Genomic DNA, 20,917 nt, shown 5'->3' with positions numbered 1-20,917 from the left:
TGCAGGCTTTTTAGTGAGGAGTAACAAAACAAAAGGATCTGATTGTAATCTGCAAATTGGTGGGTTTTGGGGACCACTGCAATAATCCAGGCTAATATGATAAAGACTTGAACTAAGGTGAGGACACTTATGTGTCATTTGTCATTCAGACCCAGGTAGTCCTTATGGAGTTCAACAGTAAGAGAATATTAATGGAAGCAAGGTGGTTACATAGAACAGGAACAGATGCAGCATTTATTGACCCCGCCTGTCCCTGTCCACTTGGCTCCAGAATTGGGAACACAGCTGCTGGTGAAACTCTGCATGCAGGAGGGTCCTACTGCAGTTGAGAAGATAGCCAGACTGTTGCCACGGTGATTCAGGAATAGGACACACACACTTCTGTTGGTAGCAATGGCTTCCTAACACTTATGTAAATCAAGCAATATTTTATATAGGGGAAATAGATAAGTAAAGAATTCCTGCAGTGAATGACTTGAATGTCCCATCATATTTAATGGTTCTTATTTAGAGGAATAAGGGAGCTATATTTGAATCATATGGGGCAAGGGGATAAGGAGTGGTGGCAGAAACACATTCTCTCATTGAGAAACACTATAGGATAATTTATCCTTTCCCTAAGGTCCTTTTTCCCTGTGCACCTTCTTAAAGTATGGCCCTACTCTTATCTATTAAAAGAGGTTTGACAAGCTCAAACTTTAACCCATATCTGTCCAAATTTGAATGGCAAGAGTTAGAATCTTGCTTCTATAGCCTAAATGGACACACACAAACTGAAAGTATAAAGAACAAGAACTGAAATAATTATGCTTTAAATTGAAGTTGCAGAAGTATGCCATGATGAGAAAAGCGGGAGTGGAGACAAAATAGGAGGATTCGCATCTTAAATAGAATTTGCTTTTTCCCACCATTGGCCTACCAGGTAGGGTGTGAAGAATGTAAAGGGAAGGCAAGCTAAGATAAAAGAGAAGTATCCCATGTCTTCTGTAGCTTTAGCTATTCCGTTTACATCTTCGAACTTCCAAACTTGAATATATTATGCATGAAAACTTGCCTTCAAGAAATGCCTCTAAATTGCTTACAGATTAGTCGTGCCTCCCTGCTACTTTCTCAGTATCCTTAAACTGCTCTGATAGTTCTATGGTGGTAAAGACACATGATCGTTGTGAAGAACATGGTGTTTCAAAACTCTTGTATTCAAAATACATTTAAAATATTTACACAGAGAAAAGTGCCAAACCCTTTGGTAAGAAGATGTTAAAACCCACCTATAATCAAAATGGAACTATATAAAAATGAATAGTTTGATTAAATAAACATTTTTAGCATTAATTAGCTTTTTGTTAAAAAGGAGGAAGACCAGAAAAGTAAGAAAAGTAGGAACAACAAGCCGCTGCAGTAACGGTTAGTTAAATAGCCATACCTTCATTCACAATGTCTCAGGGTTAGAGTAGAGAAAGAAAAGAACCACATGTGCTTTCAGCTTTTCATGAATGGCTTAATTCTGGAGTGTGATAAACCTGCATAAGCAGGGTATTTGGTTGCTTTGAATTAAAAACGGGGTTTTGAATAGATTCAGTTTAATTCAGTATATTTTATTTAGACATGTTCAAAGATGCAAAAAGATATAAATTAGGAATATTAGCCCCCAATCAGGCAGTAGAGCACAGTAGTTAATAATAATGTGGAGCAAATTACTCTTTGCCTCAGTTTTCCTATATGAAAAGTAGAGCTGTTAAGACAACCTCATAGGGTTGTTGGAAATTTAAATGTTAATGCATGTAAAGGTCTTAGAAGAGCCTTTAGCACATAGTAAATACTTTATAATTGTTAGCTCTTGATATTGTAATTATTATTGTTGTGGATGTGTGGGTGGGCACTTCTGCTAGTTGGTACTACCTATAATGCCTAACTCATAGCGTTATGATAATACAATATCTGGCATATAGTGTGTTTGCAGTAAATATTGCTGTTACTATGGAGAGCTCCTGCATAATACTTTTTAGCATGTTTTGGATTATTGTTTATCCTTGGAAATGATAAAATTGCATTTAAAGATTTTAATTCAAACTGACCTCCCTCTTGATTTGTCAGAATTAATGAGGTTTTATTGTGCCAGACAGGTCTCTAGTTCAGTGCGAATAGCCGAAATTTGACTCCTAAGTTAGGAAAATATAAAATGTCTTAAAAAGATTAAAGAGGTTTGGAGAGGAAGAAATTCCACAGGAAACAGAATACTTCAGTTAATTTTTCCTGTGTGAGACTGTTTCCATTTGATAATAAATCTTATTCTTAAACTGTCAAATTCTCATCTAGATATCTGTGAACTTTTGACTGTGGTTCCTTAACTTGTCCTTCAAAACTTGAAATTCTATAGAATTGATTCTTTTATCTGATTTCTTTCACAGGCTATTGAGAAGTATTGCCGAGTCAGTGGTGGATTTTCTGGGGTGAAAGATGTATATTCCTCTACTCCTACACATGATGATGTACAGCAGAGCTTCTTTCTTGCTGAAACATTAAAGTAAGTAGATGCCTTTAAAAAATTTTGTATTGTAGGCTGGTTTTGCTATATAGTCACTCTATGATGAATTATGTCTGTGATATGTTGTACTAAATTTTATTACAAATACCTTTCTGTGTAATTGGGACTTAAATTTTTAGCTGCATCTCAGGAAACATGACTTAGACTATGAGGTAAAAATCTTGTCAAATAAGAGTTTAGTAGCTTTATTTTGTCCTTAGTTCTTTAGTGTGCAATAGAAACACCTGGAAAACTTCTTAAAACACAGATAACTGGGCCATACCTGCAGTTTCTGATTCAGTATGTCTAGGGTAGAACCTGCGAATTTGTATTTCTGACAAACTCCCAGATGATGCTGATGATGCTGGTCCTGGGACCACACTTGAACTCCCTGCTCTAGCTAATGAAATCTGTTAATAAGTAATCATGGAGTTTTGATGGTACTAGAAGGTAAACGACCATAGCCACCCATCCTCCCGATGAGGTTTCCTGTAAAGATAGATACACGTAAAGGGAACAATGGAAAAGAAAAAAGACAACTTTATTATTTGGGCTTATACTCAAAACCCCAGGCAGAGCTCTGTATAAATTGACCTGGAGGAAGGTGGAGACCTTAAGTATGTCCACTTCCCTAAAGACCTACAAAGTAAATATCTCTTGATACCTTCTCTTAAATTTTATATTTCTGTTTTCTGTCTGTCTGTACCTGAATGCTTCATAAACTGTCATTTCATTTGTTCACTTCATTTGTTCAAAAATGTTTATTTCCAGACATTGTTCAGGTTACTTGGGATATGTCAGTAGACATAAAGCAAAAAAATTCCTATCCTCTTGGAGTTTACATTCTAGTATACTTCTAGCTTACATTTTGGTATATTGTCTCAAACTCTGCTATACTAGTTTGAGACTGTACATGTTTCAAACTGTTTGTTTATCCTAAATGGCAATCTTTTTCCACGTCTTCTTTTATTATCCCTAGTACTCTTATTGTGGCATCTTTTCAGCTTATACATTGTAGTTACTTCTTGTTTTCTTTCTAACATATCAGTAAGTCTTTATGATTCTTGTTACATTCTTTATTTTGCCCCCTCCTTTCCGTATATATATCTACAATTGACCCTAACCCTGACTCTTATTAATGCTGAGATGGTTCAGAACATCTGCTTGGTAGTGAGTTTCTACCTCCAGTCATTGCTTGTTTTGATGTATTCTGTATGATTAGGCTTGAGACTGTGTGAGATAGTTGAAAGAGCCCAGAACAGGAAGATAAAACCATAGGAGCTTTAGTGATACACTTGCTACAACCTGTGTGAATGAACAGGACAAAATAAAATTTCTTGGCTTTCAGTTTTCATGTCTGTATACTGTGGAATTTGACCCAAATTATGTAAGATCTGTTATTTTTTTAAGACGAGAAAAATTGTAAGAACAGTACAATGAATATTTGTGTATCCTTCACCTAGCTTTACCCGTATTATTAATTTTTGCCACATTCCCCACCCCCGTATAAATATATGTATGTATACACTCACACACGGTTTTATTTTTTATTTATTTTATTTATTTACCCACTCCATAATTTGAGAGTTACTCACCAACATTCTGGTACTTATGCTAGAGTTTGAAGGAAAAAGGGCATAATCCTACATAATCACAATTCACTTATCACATTTGGGAAACTTAACGTTCATATAATACTGTTGTTTAATGTGCAGTCCATTTTCAAATTTCTCAATTGTTCTAATAAGGTACTTTATTTTTTTTAAGTCCAATCCAGGATCCAATAAAGGATCATTTGTTGCATTTGGTTGTCATGTCTCTTTAGTCTCCTTTACCCTAGAACAAAGTTTCCCTGTTTTTCTTTTGTCTTTTATGATGTTGACATACATATTCAGGCTAATTGCTTTGAAGAGTGTTCTTCAATTTAGATATTTGTAATTGTTTCCTCATGATCGATTTAGGTTCACCATTTTTGGCATGAATATTATATAGATGATGTGTCATCATTACATTCTACAGAAAGGCACATGATAACATTTTAACTCATTATTGCTGATTTGAAGTTTGATCATAGGGTTAGATTTGATTATAAGGTCATGTAAAGAGTCTTTTTTCTTTTTTTAATTAATAAGTGATCTGTGGAGTGATAACTTTGAGATTCTGTGAATATCCTTTTTCCAACCGTCTTTCATCCAGTATTGTTAGCGTTTTGCCTGAATCAAATATTACTATAGTAGTGGTAAAATGCTAATTTTGAGGCCTCTTCTAGTCTTAAAAAGAAATTACTTGATTTTCAACATTCATATACCCTTTTCTTCGTGTCACTCTCCTCATGTTCAAAAGCTACAATGGTTCATTCATCTTTAGCTTCATTTCTCATTTCTTTTACTTATAAATTCAATCCTTAAACCATGCTAATCTATATTCAAATATTCATATTTATATATATATAAATTTGTTCTTTGCATTTCGTTGTTTATTTAATATTTTATTGGCTCTAGTGGCAATGCCTTTACCCTTTCTATCAATTAATGATCCTCTCTTGTTTCTAAATTCTGCTCAGATCTCACCTTTAGCAGATTGACTTTCATCATTAATTCTCAAATGCCTCGTCGTACAGACCTTGAGCACTCTAGCACATGGGATAGGGCTGCAAATACGTGCCATGCTGCCTTTCCCCTTCCAGTATGTGTATAGAATATCACCAGTTGACCTTGGTACTTTTCCCTCCAAGGTGAGGAAGAATTCTTCTCAACACAGTACTCTAGGCAACCAGTTATAATTGTTACACTACTCACTTGCATAAAAATATGTATACATTTACATCAATAAAAGTGGAAAAGGCCAAACAAGAAGAATCATACAAATAATTATAACAAAACGTAGGCTAAGAAAATTATCACAGTTGAGCACTACATTCAGCCCTGAGCTTCCTGGCAGGTGAAGCAAAAAGGAAACACCCTGCTCAGTGTCATTCTCATCTTTTTGAGTTGGGAGAAAATATTACTTAGAAAGGTGATACAAAGTTTTCTTACTGCTAAGTTATAAGATGACTTAATTTGATAGTTCATTATTAAAAAAATTTACTAAACTATTAGGTGAACCACATAAAATTGCCTTCTAAAAGGCAATTTGACTTCTAAAAGTCAAAAACAGTTGAATACTGGCAGTTTCATGTAGTTCAACCTAATACATAACGATATCTTCAAACAGTGATGTTATATAAGATGCAAAAACACTCTTAATGTGACTTCTCTTTATAAAAACTGATGTCATAATATTAAAATGCAATTGAATCGAGTCATTTCTCTGAAGACTAATGTAGTTGTAGGCTTATATTTTTCTTATTAAGAAAGATACTAAAATTCTGTAGAAGAATGAAGATTAGCATGACTCCATAGATTTTTCTCAAATATCAATTAATTCAAATAGGCTTTTGTCAGAAGCTGAGTTTACCTGTTAATTTAAGATTGTATATTCTATCAGTTGGTTGAAATTTATCGTAAATTCCTTAAAGGGCAACAATTCTTGTGTTTTAGCTACCGGAGGTGGCAACTGATTAGCTTGGCAGTGGCAAAGTTGAATGAAAAAGCCTGTGTTCTTGACCTAAGTTGAGGGCCGTTTTACCTTTTACATATTGTCATGGATGCTCTACTATAGATATACTGTAGCTATAGATAGACATTTTTCTCCTGAAGGCAAGGTGCTATGTCCTCTGTTTCTTTTGTGTCCCTCAATAGTCCCAAAATCATTTATTCATTTAGCGTATATACTGATGGCACAACAAAAACTGTGTAATGTGGAAGGTCAGAGATAGATTCCTTCAAAGCCTGTTCCCTTAAACTCTTACACTCTAATAGAGGAAATAAAACACATGCAAATTTGCAAGAAATGTTAAATATATTAAGTGCATAGGAGAAATGTTAATAAAGTGCAAAAGTCTTTTAGAAGAGGAAGAGTTTACTTAATCTGGAAAGCATAAAGGAAGACTTCATGGAAGTGGTGACATTTAAACCAGACTGAAGGCAGCAAGATGGGTATAGTGGGATGAATTGGTATTCAGGGGAGTAGCTATAAGGCAGGCAGTGGAATATTAAGAATGAAATAAGAGACCTCTAAAGGTGAGATTGACAAGCCCTAGTATCTTATTAGATATAGAAAGTGTCAGTAAAAAGAAAGAGTCAGAGTTAGTATTCAAGTTCCCAGTGTGGGTAACTGTAAGGATTATGACACCAAGTTTCAAGAAGAAATAGATTTTCAGAAAAGATAATGAGTTACTTTTGACATATATTCCCAAGAGCATTTACAAATATAGATCTGGAGCTCAAAAGATAAGTTCAGAAAGACTTTGAGGATGAAGAGAAAAGAAGACATGTATCTGATCCTTTGAAGATGCCTACATCTAACAAATGAGAGGGAGTTCCCATTTAGCTTGGCAGAACGAACACCTGAATTTGTCCTCCACTCTCTGGAAAGCCATTAAAGTGACAGTAGAGGGCTAAGAAGGTGTAAAGGACAAGGACAGAAAAAATGAGAAAGAAATTAGCAGCAGACAAGAGACGTCAGCAAAGTTTTAGAAGACAGAAAACAGAAAGCTAAGTACCTGCGTCAGGAGAAGTTAATTTAAAGCAAGCTTATGAATACTTCAGAACCTTGGAAAGACTCGAGACTAGGGTGCAGGGTAAGATTGAAAACTGTGGAATTTTTTTTAAGTTTATATAAGGGGTAGTTAGACCCCAAATCCACCCCTGCCTCTTTCCTACCATGAATGAAACCAGAGATTTCTTGTCTGAAGAGGTTGAATCATGGAGGCTCTGGACTTAGGGATGCCAGGCAGAGCTGAAAGTAGAGAGGAGATTGGAGGATTCCTTTCTGGGAAAATTGATTAGCCTACAAGAAAAAAAAACTATAGATACTGATACATGAGGTTCCCTCAACAAAGTGGCCATGTCCTCACCCATCCCCCCATGGTGAAGCCACCAGTAAATGCCAACATGCCCACAGTTTCCAGTCAGCCTTGTATTGCTTCACTTTTAAATATGAGTAGACAGTAGCGACTTAGAAATATTTATCTCACTATAGACATATAAAATATGTGCATGTTTATGTATGTATGTTATACTTTGAGTTTTTACAGTTTATTTAAAAAATAAAATATGAATACAACAAGGTAATTCAAGAAAATATCCTGGAACTGAAGGACATGAGTTTCCAGATTGAAAGAAACCATCAAGATCCCAGCACAGTGGATGAAAATAGACCCACGCCAAGGCACAGTGCCATGGAATTTCAGAACCCTTGGGGTAAAGAAAAGATGTAACAATTTCCAAAGAGAGGAGGAATAAAAGTCTTGAAAAAATGATCTGGAATCAGAATGGCTTTAGACTTCTCAAGAACAACAGTGCAAGCTAGAATGCAGTGGAGCAGTTCATTCAAAATTATGAGAGAAAATTAATTTCAGTTTGAATTCTAAGGTTTTAGCCATACAAGGTCTCAAAAATCTACTTCTATGCACTCTTTCTCAGTAATGTTTTGGGGGATATGCGCCATCAAAACTAAATATAAACCAAAAAGGAAGACGTGGAATATAGGGAACAAGTGAAGGGAAGATTAAGAGGGTAATCAGTCCAGATTGGATAGGACAGAAGGCTCTGGAGAGATTTTTTTCAAGATTAAATTCCTAGAATGTTTATATCTAAATATTTGAGAGGAGATTTAGACAATTGAAGATTTTAATGTATTATTAGTAATAAATACAAGTCAGTCTGCTTTAGGTGAGAGGAGGAATTATGTAAGAAAGAAAAAGCTATGAATAGCTTTCAGCTAATGTGAAATTGTTTAACTTAAAGACTTTTGTTTAGAGTCTGGATTGTTTTACAAAAATAGGTAAATAATACTCTGCTACATTTCTCCAATTGCAAGAAAGAGAAGTATGTTCCTTGATAGTGGCTTTGTTCCCTCCAAGAACTATCTTTTCATTGGTTTTAGTGAAATAGCGGTTCATCAAAAGCCCCTTAACCTGAAAGAATTCCAAGGGATGTGGCAGATGGAACACCAAGACTTCTGGGAGTAGGTGTCTAGCAGCAGCCCTTGAATTGCTAAATGAATAGCTCCCGTTTGGATTCTCTATAGTTCTATCACTTTGTACCGTTTACTATCATAAATCAATTCCTCTTAACAAAAAATTTGAAGGAGAGTGTATTATTTTATATCTGTACCTCAGTATCTACATCGATTAACCTAAGTCTGATTAGGCTTTCATCGAATCTCAGCTCAATTCTGTTGCATCTTTGTTTGAAAGTCTGATAAATTGGGAAAAGTGTACATGTTGACAATGCATTTCAGTCAGTTTTTCTGAGTTCATATATATCAGGCATTAAATGGCGAAGAGAAATCACAGGTTAGTTGGAAACATAATCTTCTTAATAAATTTGTTATTAAAAGAAAGAGAAATACCATAAAATTAAGACCAAGTTTACCACCACAGTGTGTCTCCTTTCACTGGTGTCAGAATCTCTGGGGCAGAAATTATGTTTTGTGTGTGTCTATATGTGTATGTATCCATCTGTCTATGTATTTTGCTTGTGTACTTTTTTCCCTTACTATCTCTTAGAATTCAGACTTTGAATAGAATGGCAAAATTCTGGAAAGCTATGTAAGAGTATGTCAGGAATCTTAAATAGTCAAAGCTATGGAAAAAGATTTAAGGATGTTTGTTGCTGTTATAAAAATTAAGTTATCACATGTTCAATCATAGTTGAATGGTTAAATAAATTATGGCATGTCTACAATGGATATTATGGAGCCAATAGCAATTTTAGACTATTCATAGTATGGTATTAAGTAAGCTATTAAGTGTACATATACATATGTATGTATAAAACATATAGATGAACATCTTAATATGTATTTCAGCAACATCAAAGTTTGTAATGTGGTTTAGCCTAATTCATGTTATTTTTTAAAATACTTTTCTATTTTTGCTTTTGTAATCAGAAAAAAATTTTTTGAGTAAATTAAACTGCAACTGTATTTTCCTGCCTCAAATTCAGTTGCTGTCTTTGTGCCTAGAATCAAAAGCAATTTTTTGAGGTGCAAAAATGTAGAGGTCATTCAGTTTAACAAACACAGCCACAACCCATCTTTCCCTTCTACAGACATTCCCAATGCTAAAAGTCTTTTTAAAACTTACAGAATATTTTATCATAAAGTCTTTTGTTAATCTCTTCAGTTGATGGGCAGCTTAGTGCCTCATAAGGCCAACCCATTTCATTGTTCAAAAGCTGTTATTATAGAAGGATCTTTCTTATATTACATTAAAATCTGCTCCACTGTGAGTTTCGTTCAGTGTTCCATGTTTTGTCCTTTGGAAATATAGAGTCTTCTGCATGAATGTTCACTAAAAATACTTGTTTTTACCAGGCTAAAGATTGCAAGTTTCTGTACTATTTCTGTGTATGACACTAATCTGGTTGCCTTCTCTGGAGATGATTCCATGGTTTTCTAGACTGAACACTGCATTCAAGATGTGGTTAAACCAGTGCAGAGTACCAATCCCTAATTTGGTCATTATACTTTCATCAATGCAAGATAATATTATATTCTGTTTTCTGGTAGCCCTGTCAATATAGCTTGAAATTTTGCTATAGGTCTTTTTTTTTTTTTTAACATGAACTAAGATAATTGATTTTCCCTCATATTTGGTGTGATCGATTTTTCTGAAGTTTATTACATTTTACCTGTATTCTTATTAAATTTTATTTTGTTAGGTTTAATACATTGTTCTAATTTACTGAAAGTTTTTGAACTCTTGAGTTTTTCGTTTAACGTATTAGCTATTCTAGCTTTGTCTCACTCACAGATTTAATAAGTATGCCTTCTTTGTATATATCCAAGTTAATCAGATGACAAAGACTTCTAACCGTGTATTCTTAACCAGTTCATATTTATCTAATCCTAACTCTTCCCCTTAATAGCTGTGTGACTTTGGACAAGTTATTAATTTCTCTGCCTCAGTTTCATTATCTGTAAAAGAGAAATTAATAGTATGACTTTAAAGGGTTGTTATGGGGATTAATATAGTGAAGCACTTAGAATTATGCCTGGCACAAAATGCCAAGGTAGCAGGTGTAAAGTCGCTTTGGGACAGTAGGCCTAGCAGTCAGGGAAAAAAGATAGACGTGAAGCAAAGGGCAAAGAAGACAAACTGGAACTCACAGGGACATACGATCCCATATCTGTGTCTCACTGCCTCCAACTTGGATAAGCAGGAGATTTGCAGAAGGAGCTGGTACCTTTTGCCATGGGGCTATCCATGCCTGGCCCAGGAATTGGAGAAATTGATGAGGAGCTCCAAAAGGAGCTGCAGGAGTTGAAGGTCTGACAGCTGCTGCACACCTCCAAGGTGAGCCAGGCAATCACTGACAACGTGCTTGACTTTAGCAGCACGTGGCAACCTCACACTGTCCCTCAAAGCATAATGGTTGCCACTTTACTTCGGCCTTCAAATGTCACGCATATTTTTTCATAGCTAACCGTAACCCGGAACCATACAGAAAGTAATTCTGACAAATGTAGTTCCAGCTTAGCTATGTTTACAAAGTACACAGTCACCACAGAAGACAAGCCCTTCCAGATGATGAAAAATATTATAAGCTACTTTAAATCATATAGTAAAGAATATTTGTATATAAGAAGAGAATCATTTAAAAACTATTATAAAGCTATAATAATTAATACAGTTTAGTAGTGGTACAAGAATAAATGGAACAATGGAACAGAATAGAGTTCAGAAATAGGCCCCTTATATGTGGGAGTTTCATCTTTGAAAAAAGGCAGTTCAGACAAATCATTGAGGAAAAGTTAGATAATTTAATAAACGATGTTAGAAAAATTATCCATTAGAAAAAATAATAAAGCTGGATCCCTGCTAAATACCAAAACTGACCTTATGTACAACATAGCTTTAAATATAAAAAATGAAGTAAAATAAATATAAAAAATGAAATAAATATAAAAAATGAAAAAGACTGCAAGTTTTTTTCCAACTCTGGGGGTGAAGATAGCATGACACAAAACCCAGAAACCATAGGAGAAATGACTAAAAATTTTAACTACATAAAAATGGAATACATCTGCAAGAAAAAAAGAACATTAAACAAAGTAAAAGACAGATGACACACTGGGAAAACATTTGCAATACATTTGATAGTCAATGGGTAAATTTTCTTAAAATCTGAAATTATTAAGGGGAAAATATTAAGTTAAAGTAAGTAAAGGCATTTCACTGGAAAACGACATAAAAACATGAAAAATAAATGTTTAACCCACTCATAAAGAGAGAAATGAAATAAAATTAATAACCAGATGCCATGTTTTACTATCAGATTACTTAAGATTTTAAAAGTTTGCATCTGGTGTTGGCAAGGATGTAAGGTTCTAGTCACTTAACAACAATGAAAGTGAGAGTGTATGTTGTTTGATGTGGGGAGTGCAATCTTTGGAAAAGAACCTATTGAAATATTAGGTACACATCAATTTTGCTCCAGTAGTCTTACTTCTAGAACTTATCCTACAGGTATACTCCCCAAGTGAGAAAGATGGATCAAAAAGGATGCTGTTCATGTCTACATTGTTTAATCTTTTTTACTCTTATACTAAATAATTAAGTGCTGCATATAATTTTCAGTCACATCTCCTGCTAGACTACTTTCCCCATGCATTTGGTCCATACTGCCACTATGCATTTTCACTGATGTATCGTCTTTACTCTTGCTGTCCCTTCTGTGTGGAATTCCTCATTCCTTTTTTTATTCCTAACAAAATACTATTACATTTTCAAGGCCTAGCTCAGATATCACTGTCTCTGTGAGTTCTCTCCAACGCTAGGACAGAATTAATCCATCCTTAGGTATGCTTATAATACTTCCTTTGTCCTAATGGTGTACATGAAATATTAATATCCTCAGTCCTTAGTTTCATGTTTAGGTTAGAGTATACACTCCACAAATGTTTGTTGAACTGTACAGAATTAACAGCATAGCACTTGTCATATTAAAATTAGTCATATAAACATCTGCCTCCTCTATATTGTATAGCTCCTGAAAAATCAAGGCTAATGTGGTTGTTTTTAACATAGCTTATTTTTTAAATTATAAAAATAATATGTGAATATGGCAAAATGAATTAAATAGTATGGAACATAAAAAATGAAAAATAAAAGTTTCTCTGTACCCCTCATCCAGTCTCACTTCCCAAAGATAACTATTATTAATGTATATCCTTCTAATAGCCTTTTATTTTTTCCCCACAAGTATGATCATGTATACCTACTGTTCTGAAACTTGCATTTTTTCATCTTACTCTTTATCTAGAAAAGGTTTCCATATGGACACACTTACGTCCACTGAGGTGGATGTCAGAATTTGTTTAATCAGTACCCTATTGTTAGATATGTAAGTTGGTCCTAGTTTTTTGCTGTTATGGACGATGTTGCAGTGGATGCCCTTTTACATATATGTCTGCTCCCTGTGTGGGTATAATACATATTGGTTAGATTCCTAGAAGTAAAATGGCTGGGTCAAAGGGGATGTGCATTTGAATTATGGTAACTTTAATTAAACAAAATAAGCCTGGAGAGCTAACTCTTCACAAAACTTCTCATAGATAGAAAACTCTGGAAGTTCAGGGGGAAAAAAATGTGTTTTAGAAAATTAACTGATTAGAAATGTTAGAATCAAAAGGGTATTCTGAGAAGTAAAGAAGCATTTAGGTAGTACTTGATAGCTGAAGTAAGGTTTGAATGAGCAGGTTACTTTTTTAAGTCAATCTTTAATTATTTTAAATTTTAAGTGCTTTAGAATAAACTCAGGCAAGAGAATAAATCATTTTTATTTTTTTCTATAGATTAAGAACACAGATAAAAAGTCAAACAATAAGAGGTTCTTAGGAAATTAATGGGGATAAAAGTTTCAGCATTTGTTCACCCTTTTAAACTATTATATCTTGGGATCCTTAATTCCACCTCTTTGCTCTTTATCTACATCTGAGCTCTGTTTCTTAATCTACATAAATGGTGATCAAAATATAGAGATGATACAGTGTAATATATTAAATAATTCATCCAACAAAAACTTGCTGCTAAGTGTCTCATATGTGCCATATCTATTTCATGTGCTAGGGATACATCAGTGAATATAACAGAGAACAATCTTGGCGTCAGGGAACTTGCAAATCACATTCATACTCTCCCTAACTTATAATTGCTGTATTTATTTAGTGACTGCTCGTGAAAATATGCTCTACGTGTATATATCGTCTGTACTCTCCATTATTCCCTTCCCTTGCCCTGCTTCATTTTTCTTCAAAGCACTGTTACCACCTGACATACATGTTTGTTTTTTATCTGTCTCTGCCAGTAGAATGTAAGCTTCATAACTGCAGGGACTTTTCCTTTTAATTCCTCTCACCACCCTAGGACCCAGCACACAGTATATGAGGCCCTCAATAAATATGTGTTGAATGAATCTTTAGCCTGTGTTATATAAGAATTAAAAAATGGCTCTTTGCATCTGTACTCTGACTGCTCTTAAGTAGTAAAGGTTCTTCCCAGCTTTATTGAGATAAAATTGACATATAACATTGTGTATATTTAAGGTGTACAACGTGATGATTTGATACACTTATATGTTGCAATATCATTACCACCATAGAGTTAGCTAACACCTCTATCAGGTCACATAATTACCATTTCTTTTTTGTTGTCAGAACACTTAAGATCTACTCTCTTAGCAGCTTCCAGGTATATAATACAGCATTGTTAACTATGATCACAATGCTGTACATTAGATCCCCAGAACTTAACTCATCTCTAATTGGAAGTTTGTACCCTTTGATCAGCATCTCCCCAAACCACCCACCTCACCCTCCAGCTCCTGGTAATCACCATTCTGCTCTCTGTTTCTACATGAGTTCGACTTTGTTAGATTCCTCATATGGATATCACGCACTATTTTTCTTTCTTTGACTTATTTCACTTAGCATAATGCCCTCAAAGTCCATCCATGTTGTCACAAATGACAAGATTTCCTTTTTTAATAGCTGAATAATATCCAATTGTGTATGCATACCACATTTTCTTTATCCATTCATCCACTGATGGACACAGGTTGATTCCATATCTTGGCTATTGTGAATAATGCTGCAATACACATGAGAGTGCAGATATCTTTTTGATATCTTGAGTTCATGTCCTTTGGATATATACCCAGAGTGGGATTGCTGGATCATATGGTAGTTCTATTTTTAATTTATCTTTATTTTATTATTTAGTTTATTTTATTTTTGATTTTTTATATGAACCTCTATACTGTTTTCCCTAGTGGCTGTGCCGATTTACATTCTCACCAACAGTGCACAAGAGTTCCCTTTTCGCCTCTTCTTCTCCAACACGTGTTATCTCTTTTTGATAATAGCTAAACATCTAGCAGGTGTGAGATGATATCTCATTGTGGTTTTGATTTGCATTTCCCTGATAGTGATGTTGAGCATCTTTGCATGTACCTGTTGGAAAAATGTCTATCCCGTTTGCCCATTTTTAATCAGATTGTTTTTTTTAATTTGCTATTGAGTTGTATGAGTTCTTTATATATCTTGGATATTAACCTCTTATCAGATATATGATTTGCAAATATTTTCTCCCATTCTGCAAGTTGTCTTTTCATTTTTTTTATTGTTTCTTAGGCTGTGCAGAAGCTTTTTAGTTTGATAGCGTTCCACTCATTTATTTTTGCCTTTGTTGTTTGTGCTTTTGGTGTCATATCCAAAAAGTTGTTACCAAGACCCATGTCAAGGAGCTTTTTCCCTATATGTTCTTCTAGGAGTTTTATAGTTTCAGATCTTAAGTAGTAGTTTTTAATTTATCTTTTTATTATTTTTAATTGTGTTTTTTAAGGTACTCCCTGATCATCCTATATAAAATTTCAACTTACTCTCTTATTCCCTATCGTTTTCTGTTACTTTTCTTTTCTCCATAGCACCTATCTTCCAACATACCATGTAATTTTCTTAGGTATTCCTCAACTAGAATATATACTCCATGAGGGCAATGATTTTTGTATATTTTAGTTATGGTTTCCCCAGCATCTACGGTGAGGCCACACATGTGTGTTTCAGTATTAACTATTTTTTGAATAAAGGATCGAATCATTTGATTCCAAGAGAGACAGCTGACAAACAGTGAATTTGTAAGATCTTGCAAAAATGGAAGCAAGAAGAAGAAAAGACTAATGGATCTATCTTATTTCCTGGTTGGGGCTCAGGGCTTGACCTCAGAATTCAGTTAGTGCTAGGAGATAGCTAATAATGAATGGGTCAAGGAATTTATAAAGCAAGAAGAAAAGACCCAAGGCAGGCTGTGAAAAGTGGGGGAATCAGGGCAGTGGATCTGTTTTTTAGTAGAGAGTCAAAGGTTAGGATGCCCACGTGAAGGAGAAAAGCAGAAATGGTACAAGCCAACTGGTGTCAGGAGTTACACAAAGTTGGTAAAGCTAGGGGAGTGGTTCTCAAACTTGACTGTGCATCGGAATCACCTGGAAAGCTTCTTAAAACACAGATTGCTGGGCTACATTGCCATAGTTTCTGATTAGTAGGTCTAGAGTGGGGTCTGTCTGAGAATTTGTGTATATAACAGGTTCCTGGGTGATGCTGATGCTGCTGGTCTGGAGGATCACACTTTGAGAATCACTTTGAGAAATGGTGACTCAGTAAACCATTTATGAAAGCAATTAGGGATCAAGGAATTACCTATGCTGACAAGTAATAGCTAGTACACCATGAGATCAGGTGAACAAATCATTGCTTAACTGCTGTATTTATGTAGTCCAGTCTCCTCAAATGGTATACTGAAGGACTAGAACTATGGTCTCCACGTATTTTGATCCCTTGTAGCACCTGTCATAGTGTCACGGTGCAATGCAAATATTAGACACTAGGGAACACACACACACACAGTGAATTTCATTTTTTGTTTCAAAACTGTGTACTTTGAAATAGCCTTGCCAGTTTTTTTTGCCACAGTAGAGGGAGCTACAACCCAAATTGTACTTACATAGCTATAATACATAATAAGGTTACTTTCCTTTTCCATTAGTCCTTTTTTTTTTTTTAACTTTAAAAATCAGCTTTATTGAAGTATTTTAAGTGTACAGTTCATTGTATTTTGGCAAATATATAAGCTTGGGTAACTACCACCCCAGTTAATATGGAACATTTCCGTCCTAGTCTTGCAGTGAGTTCTGCACCAGCCCCAAGACATAGCTGCTTTCTGTCACCTTAGATTTGCCTGTTCTAAAATTTCATATAACTGGAAACATGCAGTATACATTTATTTTTTTGTCTGTCATTTTTTTCAGCATATTTTTTAGATTATTTGATGTTTTTGCATGTATCGGTAGTTCATTCCTTTCTATTGTTGTGTGGATATACCACATTTTGTTTATCCATTCACTTTTTGATGGTCCATTAGTCATATACTTTTGAAAGGAATCAGAGGAAAAAAAGGAATTTGTTTACCATTTGACTACACATAAATATCTTGCTCTTAATATTTTCTTTCTAGGAATTTTTAAATTCTTCCCTTAAAAGTAACTAATGTTATCTAAGTTGCTATTTTCAAGTAAATAATTATTATCAAATAGCTTACTATTATTAAATAAAATTCTAAATGTTTTTAATCTTGGTGCTTCTTAAAACAGAGATAGCAAAGATAGAATTGTAGGAGCTAAAATTTGTAGCAACAATCTTCCTCTCAAAACTAAAGCAAATATTGTTGCCTGAAGTTTATTGTTCTAAGTTTGTCCTGGTTTTTAAAAAATTTCAATGAGACTTCTAGTTCTCCCTTTGCAAACAATTTACTAAGCGAGTTTTTCTTGATATTTAGCTAGGTTTGCTAATTAGCTGCTTTTTCAAAGGGGACTATTTTAGTACTATACAGAAAGCTAGTAATCCATGAATAGAGTAATAGATTTGTGATAAAAAAATACACCAAAATGTTAATAGTAGCGTCTAGGAGGTAAGCATATGTGGATTGCACTGTAAAATTCTTTCAAAGTTTCTGTACGTTTGAAAGTTTTATAATAAAATATTAGGGCAGGGGGGAAAGGGGAAAAAAGCTAGTAAATTGTTATCTAGGACAGATGTTGTTGCTGATGTTGTTGCCATATCCTCTAGTAGTTCTAGTTCTCCTTTTTATAGCTACTGTAATCTTCATTTGCCTGTAAAGTTATTCTCAGTATAAAGGAATGCACAGTTAGCCAACTATCAGATTATGAAAGCTAGTTCCCTAATGAACAAGGTTTTGAAGTAGGTTCAAAGACAGTTCTGAGAATGATTTGTCAACAAAGCATTAAGAATAGTATGACTTTTAAGTTTATAAGCAAAAATGTATAAGTAATGTTTTTGGGAGAGGGAGGAGTCAATGAGATCATTGCAGTGAGGATTCTTAGACAAGGAAAAAATAATTCAAGAAGGAAGACTGAAAAACAAAGCCACTGTTCCCTTCCAGTTATCTTTCATCTTTTGTCTTGTCTGTAACTGGATCCTAAAGTTAACCTCCTACCGTGAGAGAAGGACTATTTTTCCAGCAAGCTGAGAAAAGTAGCATCAAGTCTCCTGTTCTCTGCTATTCTCTGCTCACTTATCCCTGAAAGCTGATTTTCAAACTAAGTCAAATCAATACGTATTTATTAAGTAACTGCTCTCTTCTCAGAATTGTGCTATTTGAAGATTAAAGTGTATGAAACATATACTCTACCCATGAGGAGTTTACAGTCTGGTTAAGAAATCTCTTTCTTGGCCATGGGAAAATTCAGTAAAAATACAAAGTGTATATAGTCAAGTGCTAAATAGAATATAAATGTTTTAGAAATTCAGAGATGGGACTTGGATATGGGCTAGAGTAGTCATGAAGAAAGATTGAAATGATGCTAAATGATACAGAAGATGTTAATAGGTGAGGTTAAAGCAGATAATCATTTCATGGAAAGGTTTCATGAGAAAGAAATGCTACTACCTTTCTTGAAAAAAAGACAGTAAGAGAATGAAACTGAAGAATATTCACTAGAATTAATGGGAGATAGGATTGTAGAATCAAAATCAAGGAAGCAACAATATGGATGAACTTTCAGAATATTATGTTAGGTGAAATAAGCCAGTCACAAAAAGATAAATACTGTATGATTCCACTTAAATGAAGTTTCTATAATCAAATTAATAGAAACAGAGAGTAGAAGGTGATTACCAGGGGCTAGGGATGGGGGAAAAAGGGAGTTGTTTAAAGAGTACTGAGTTTCAGTTTTGCAAGATGAAAAAGTTCTGGACATCTGTTTCACAGCAGTGTGCATATACTTAACACTACTGAACTTAAAAACGGTTAAGATGGTAAATTTTGTGTTATGTGTTTTTTACTGGAATAAAAAATCAGAGAAGCCATGGCGTGCTAAAGAGGGAATCATAAGATAAAATGCAAAGCATGTACACTTTAACTCCAAACCCCTCCTCCAACTCCTGTAGCTTATATCTGGGATGTAATTAAAGGAAAACAAATATGGCTGAGAGGAAACTAGAGACCTCAAGGATGAAAAATAACTTGTTATTTTAAATGATTGGAAGGATCCAAAGAAATTACATATCAAGATACTACTACAAATGTGATTTTGTAATCAATATTAATATTCTTTCAGGAAAGATGGAGAGAAACACAATAGAATAGATATATAATTTTAAAGAAGGAAATGAGAAAAATAAAGATAGATGAATTTAATGTCCATTTTCATAAAATTCTGGAAGTCATGGTATGAAGACTTTAGAGAAGAATTAGTGATCATGAAGAGCCAGGTGTTCCACAGAACAAGTTCTTGCTGGGCCAACTCTAATGTTCTTTTTGAATTGGGTTAATACTAGACAGAGGATAAGGGATTCCATGAACATAGTTACATGGTATTCAGCAAATCGTTTGACAGAGTATCTCAAAATGGAAGAGTAGGACTTTTGCTTCCTCCAAGATGGACTAACAAGGATCAGATTTACCCTTCCATCTGAAACAAACAGATAAACTCTGTAGGAAACAGTGGTTTTCAAAATACTGGACAGGAGGCAATGAAGGACTGTGACGTCTAAGAGGTGGGAAACAAACCAGGTGAGCCATATGTTTGCCCCAGCCCACTGTCTTGGCAGAGTTTCCACGCCATAGCACAGGGAAGGGGACCTGGGGCAGAGTGCAGCAGACTCCCTGAGGAGATGGGGTGTGAGTCCAAGGAAACCAAGATAGCTAGTTTCACAGGAGAGTACTAGAGAGGAGAGAGCCACACTGAGAGAGAACCCAGGAGAACCCCCTGGAGTTCAGCAGAGTGAAGAAGTTACCTGAGTTGAGGGGAAGAATCATCTGTGAGGGATTAGAGGGAACAGTTTATGGTGATCACACAGGGCCAGGAACAGTGGCTATTCCCAGCAGCCTGACTGAAAAAACTCATAATTCATGGGGCACTGAGTAGAGTACCCAGGAAAGTGTGCTTCAGTAATGGGGAATAATCTACTGCTTTGGGTCCACATAGCAAATCATAAAAGCAAGACCTGAAAGGCTCAAACTGTTTCCAAGTAACTTATCTATATTCCTGAACAAAACTCAGGATTTATAGGAATACAAAAATATCCAGCAACCAACAAGGTAAAATTCACAATGTCTGGCATCCATGTATGCAAAGAGGCAGGAGAACATGACCAATAATGAGAATAATCAATTGAAACTAACTCATGTAGTTGTTAGAATTAGCTGATGACATTAAAACGGTTATTATAACTGTATTCTGTATTCAAAAAGTTAAGTGGAGACATGGAATATATAAAAACTCAGATCAAACTTCTAGAAAGGAAAACTACAATATCTGAGTTGAAAAATATACCATATAGGATTAATAGCAGACTAGACATTGTAGAAGAAGATATTAAGTAAACTTGAAGACATTGCAATAGGAATCAAAATGAAACAAGAGCAAAAACAGAACCTTACAAAAATGAAAAGAGCATCCATGAGCTGTGTAACAACTGCAAGTGACTTAAAATACATGAAGTTGCAGTCTCTAAAGGAGAGGACAGAGGGATGGATGAAAAACAGTATTGGCCAAAATCTTTCCAGACTTGATGTAAACTCTATACCGACAGATCCAAGATGCTGAACAAACTTTAAGGACAAAAGACATGAAGAATACTTTACCGAGGCACGTTATCATCAAATTGCTCAAAACCAGTGATAAAGGAGATGATGTTAAAAGCAACCAGAGGAAAAACACAAATAAGGCAAAAAGGAGCAGATATAAGAATGACATCAGATTTCTCATT

General features: G+C 34.8%; 1 protein-coding gene across 1 annotated transcript in view; it reads left to right on the top strand.

Moving 5' to 3' along the window:
- The window catches only part of MAN1A2 (mannosidase alpha class 1A member 2), a 162,501-nt gene that overhangs the window by 133,043 nt on the left and 8,541 nt on the right, over positions 1–20,917 (top strand). The window contains exon 12 of the mRNA XM_004420607.3: positions 2,409–2,524. Coding sequence (XP_004420664.1) covers positions 2,409–2,524 — 116 coding nt within the window. The remainder of the gene's footprint in view (positions 1–2,408; positions 2,525–20,917) is intronic.

Source organism: Ceratotherium simum, chromosome 2, assembly GCF_057802395.1.
Source record: "Ceratotherium simum simum isolate JZ-2026a chromosome 2, ASM5780239v1, whole genome shotgun sequence".
In the NCBI taxonomy this organism is placed as follows: domain Eukaryota; kingdom Metazoa; phylum Chordata; class Mammalia; order Perissodactyla; family Rhinocerotidae; genus Ceratotherium; species Ceratotherium simum.
This window is presented reverse-complemented; position numbering and strand designations above follow the sequence as displayed.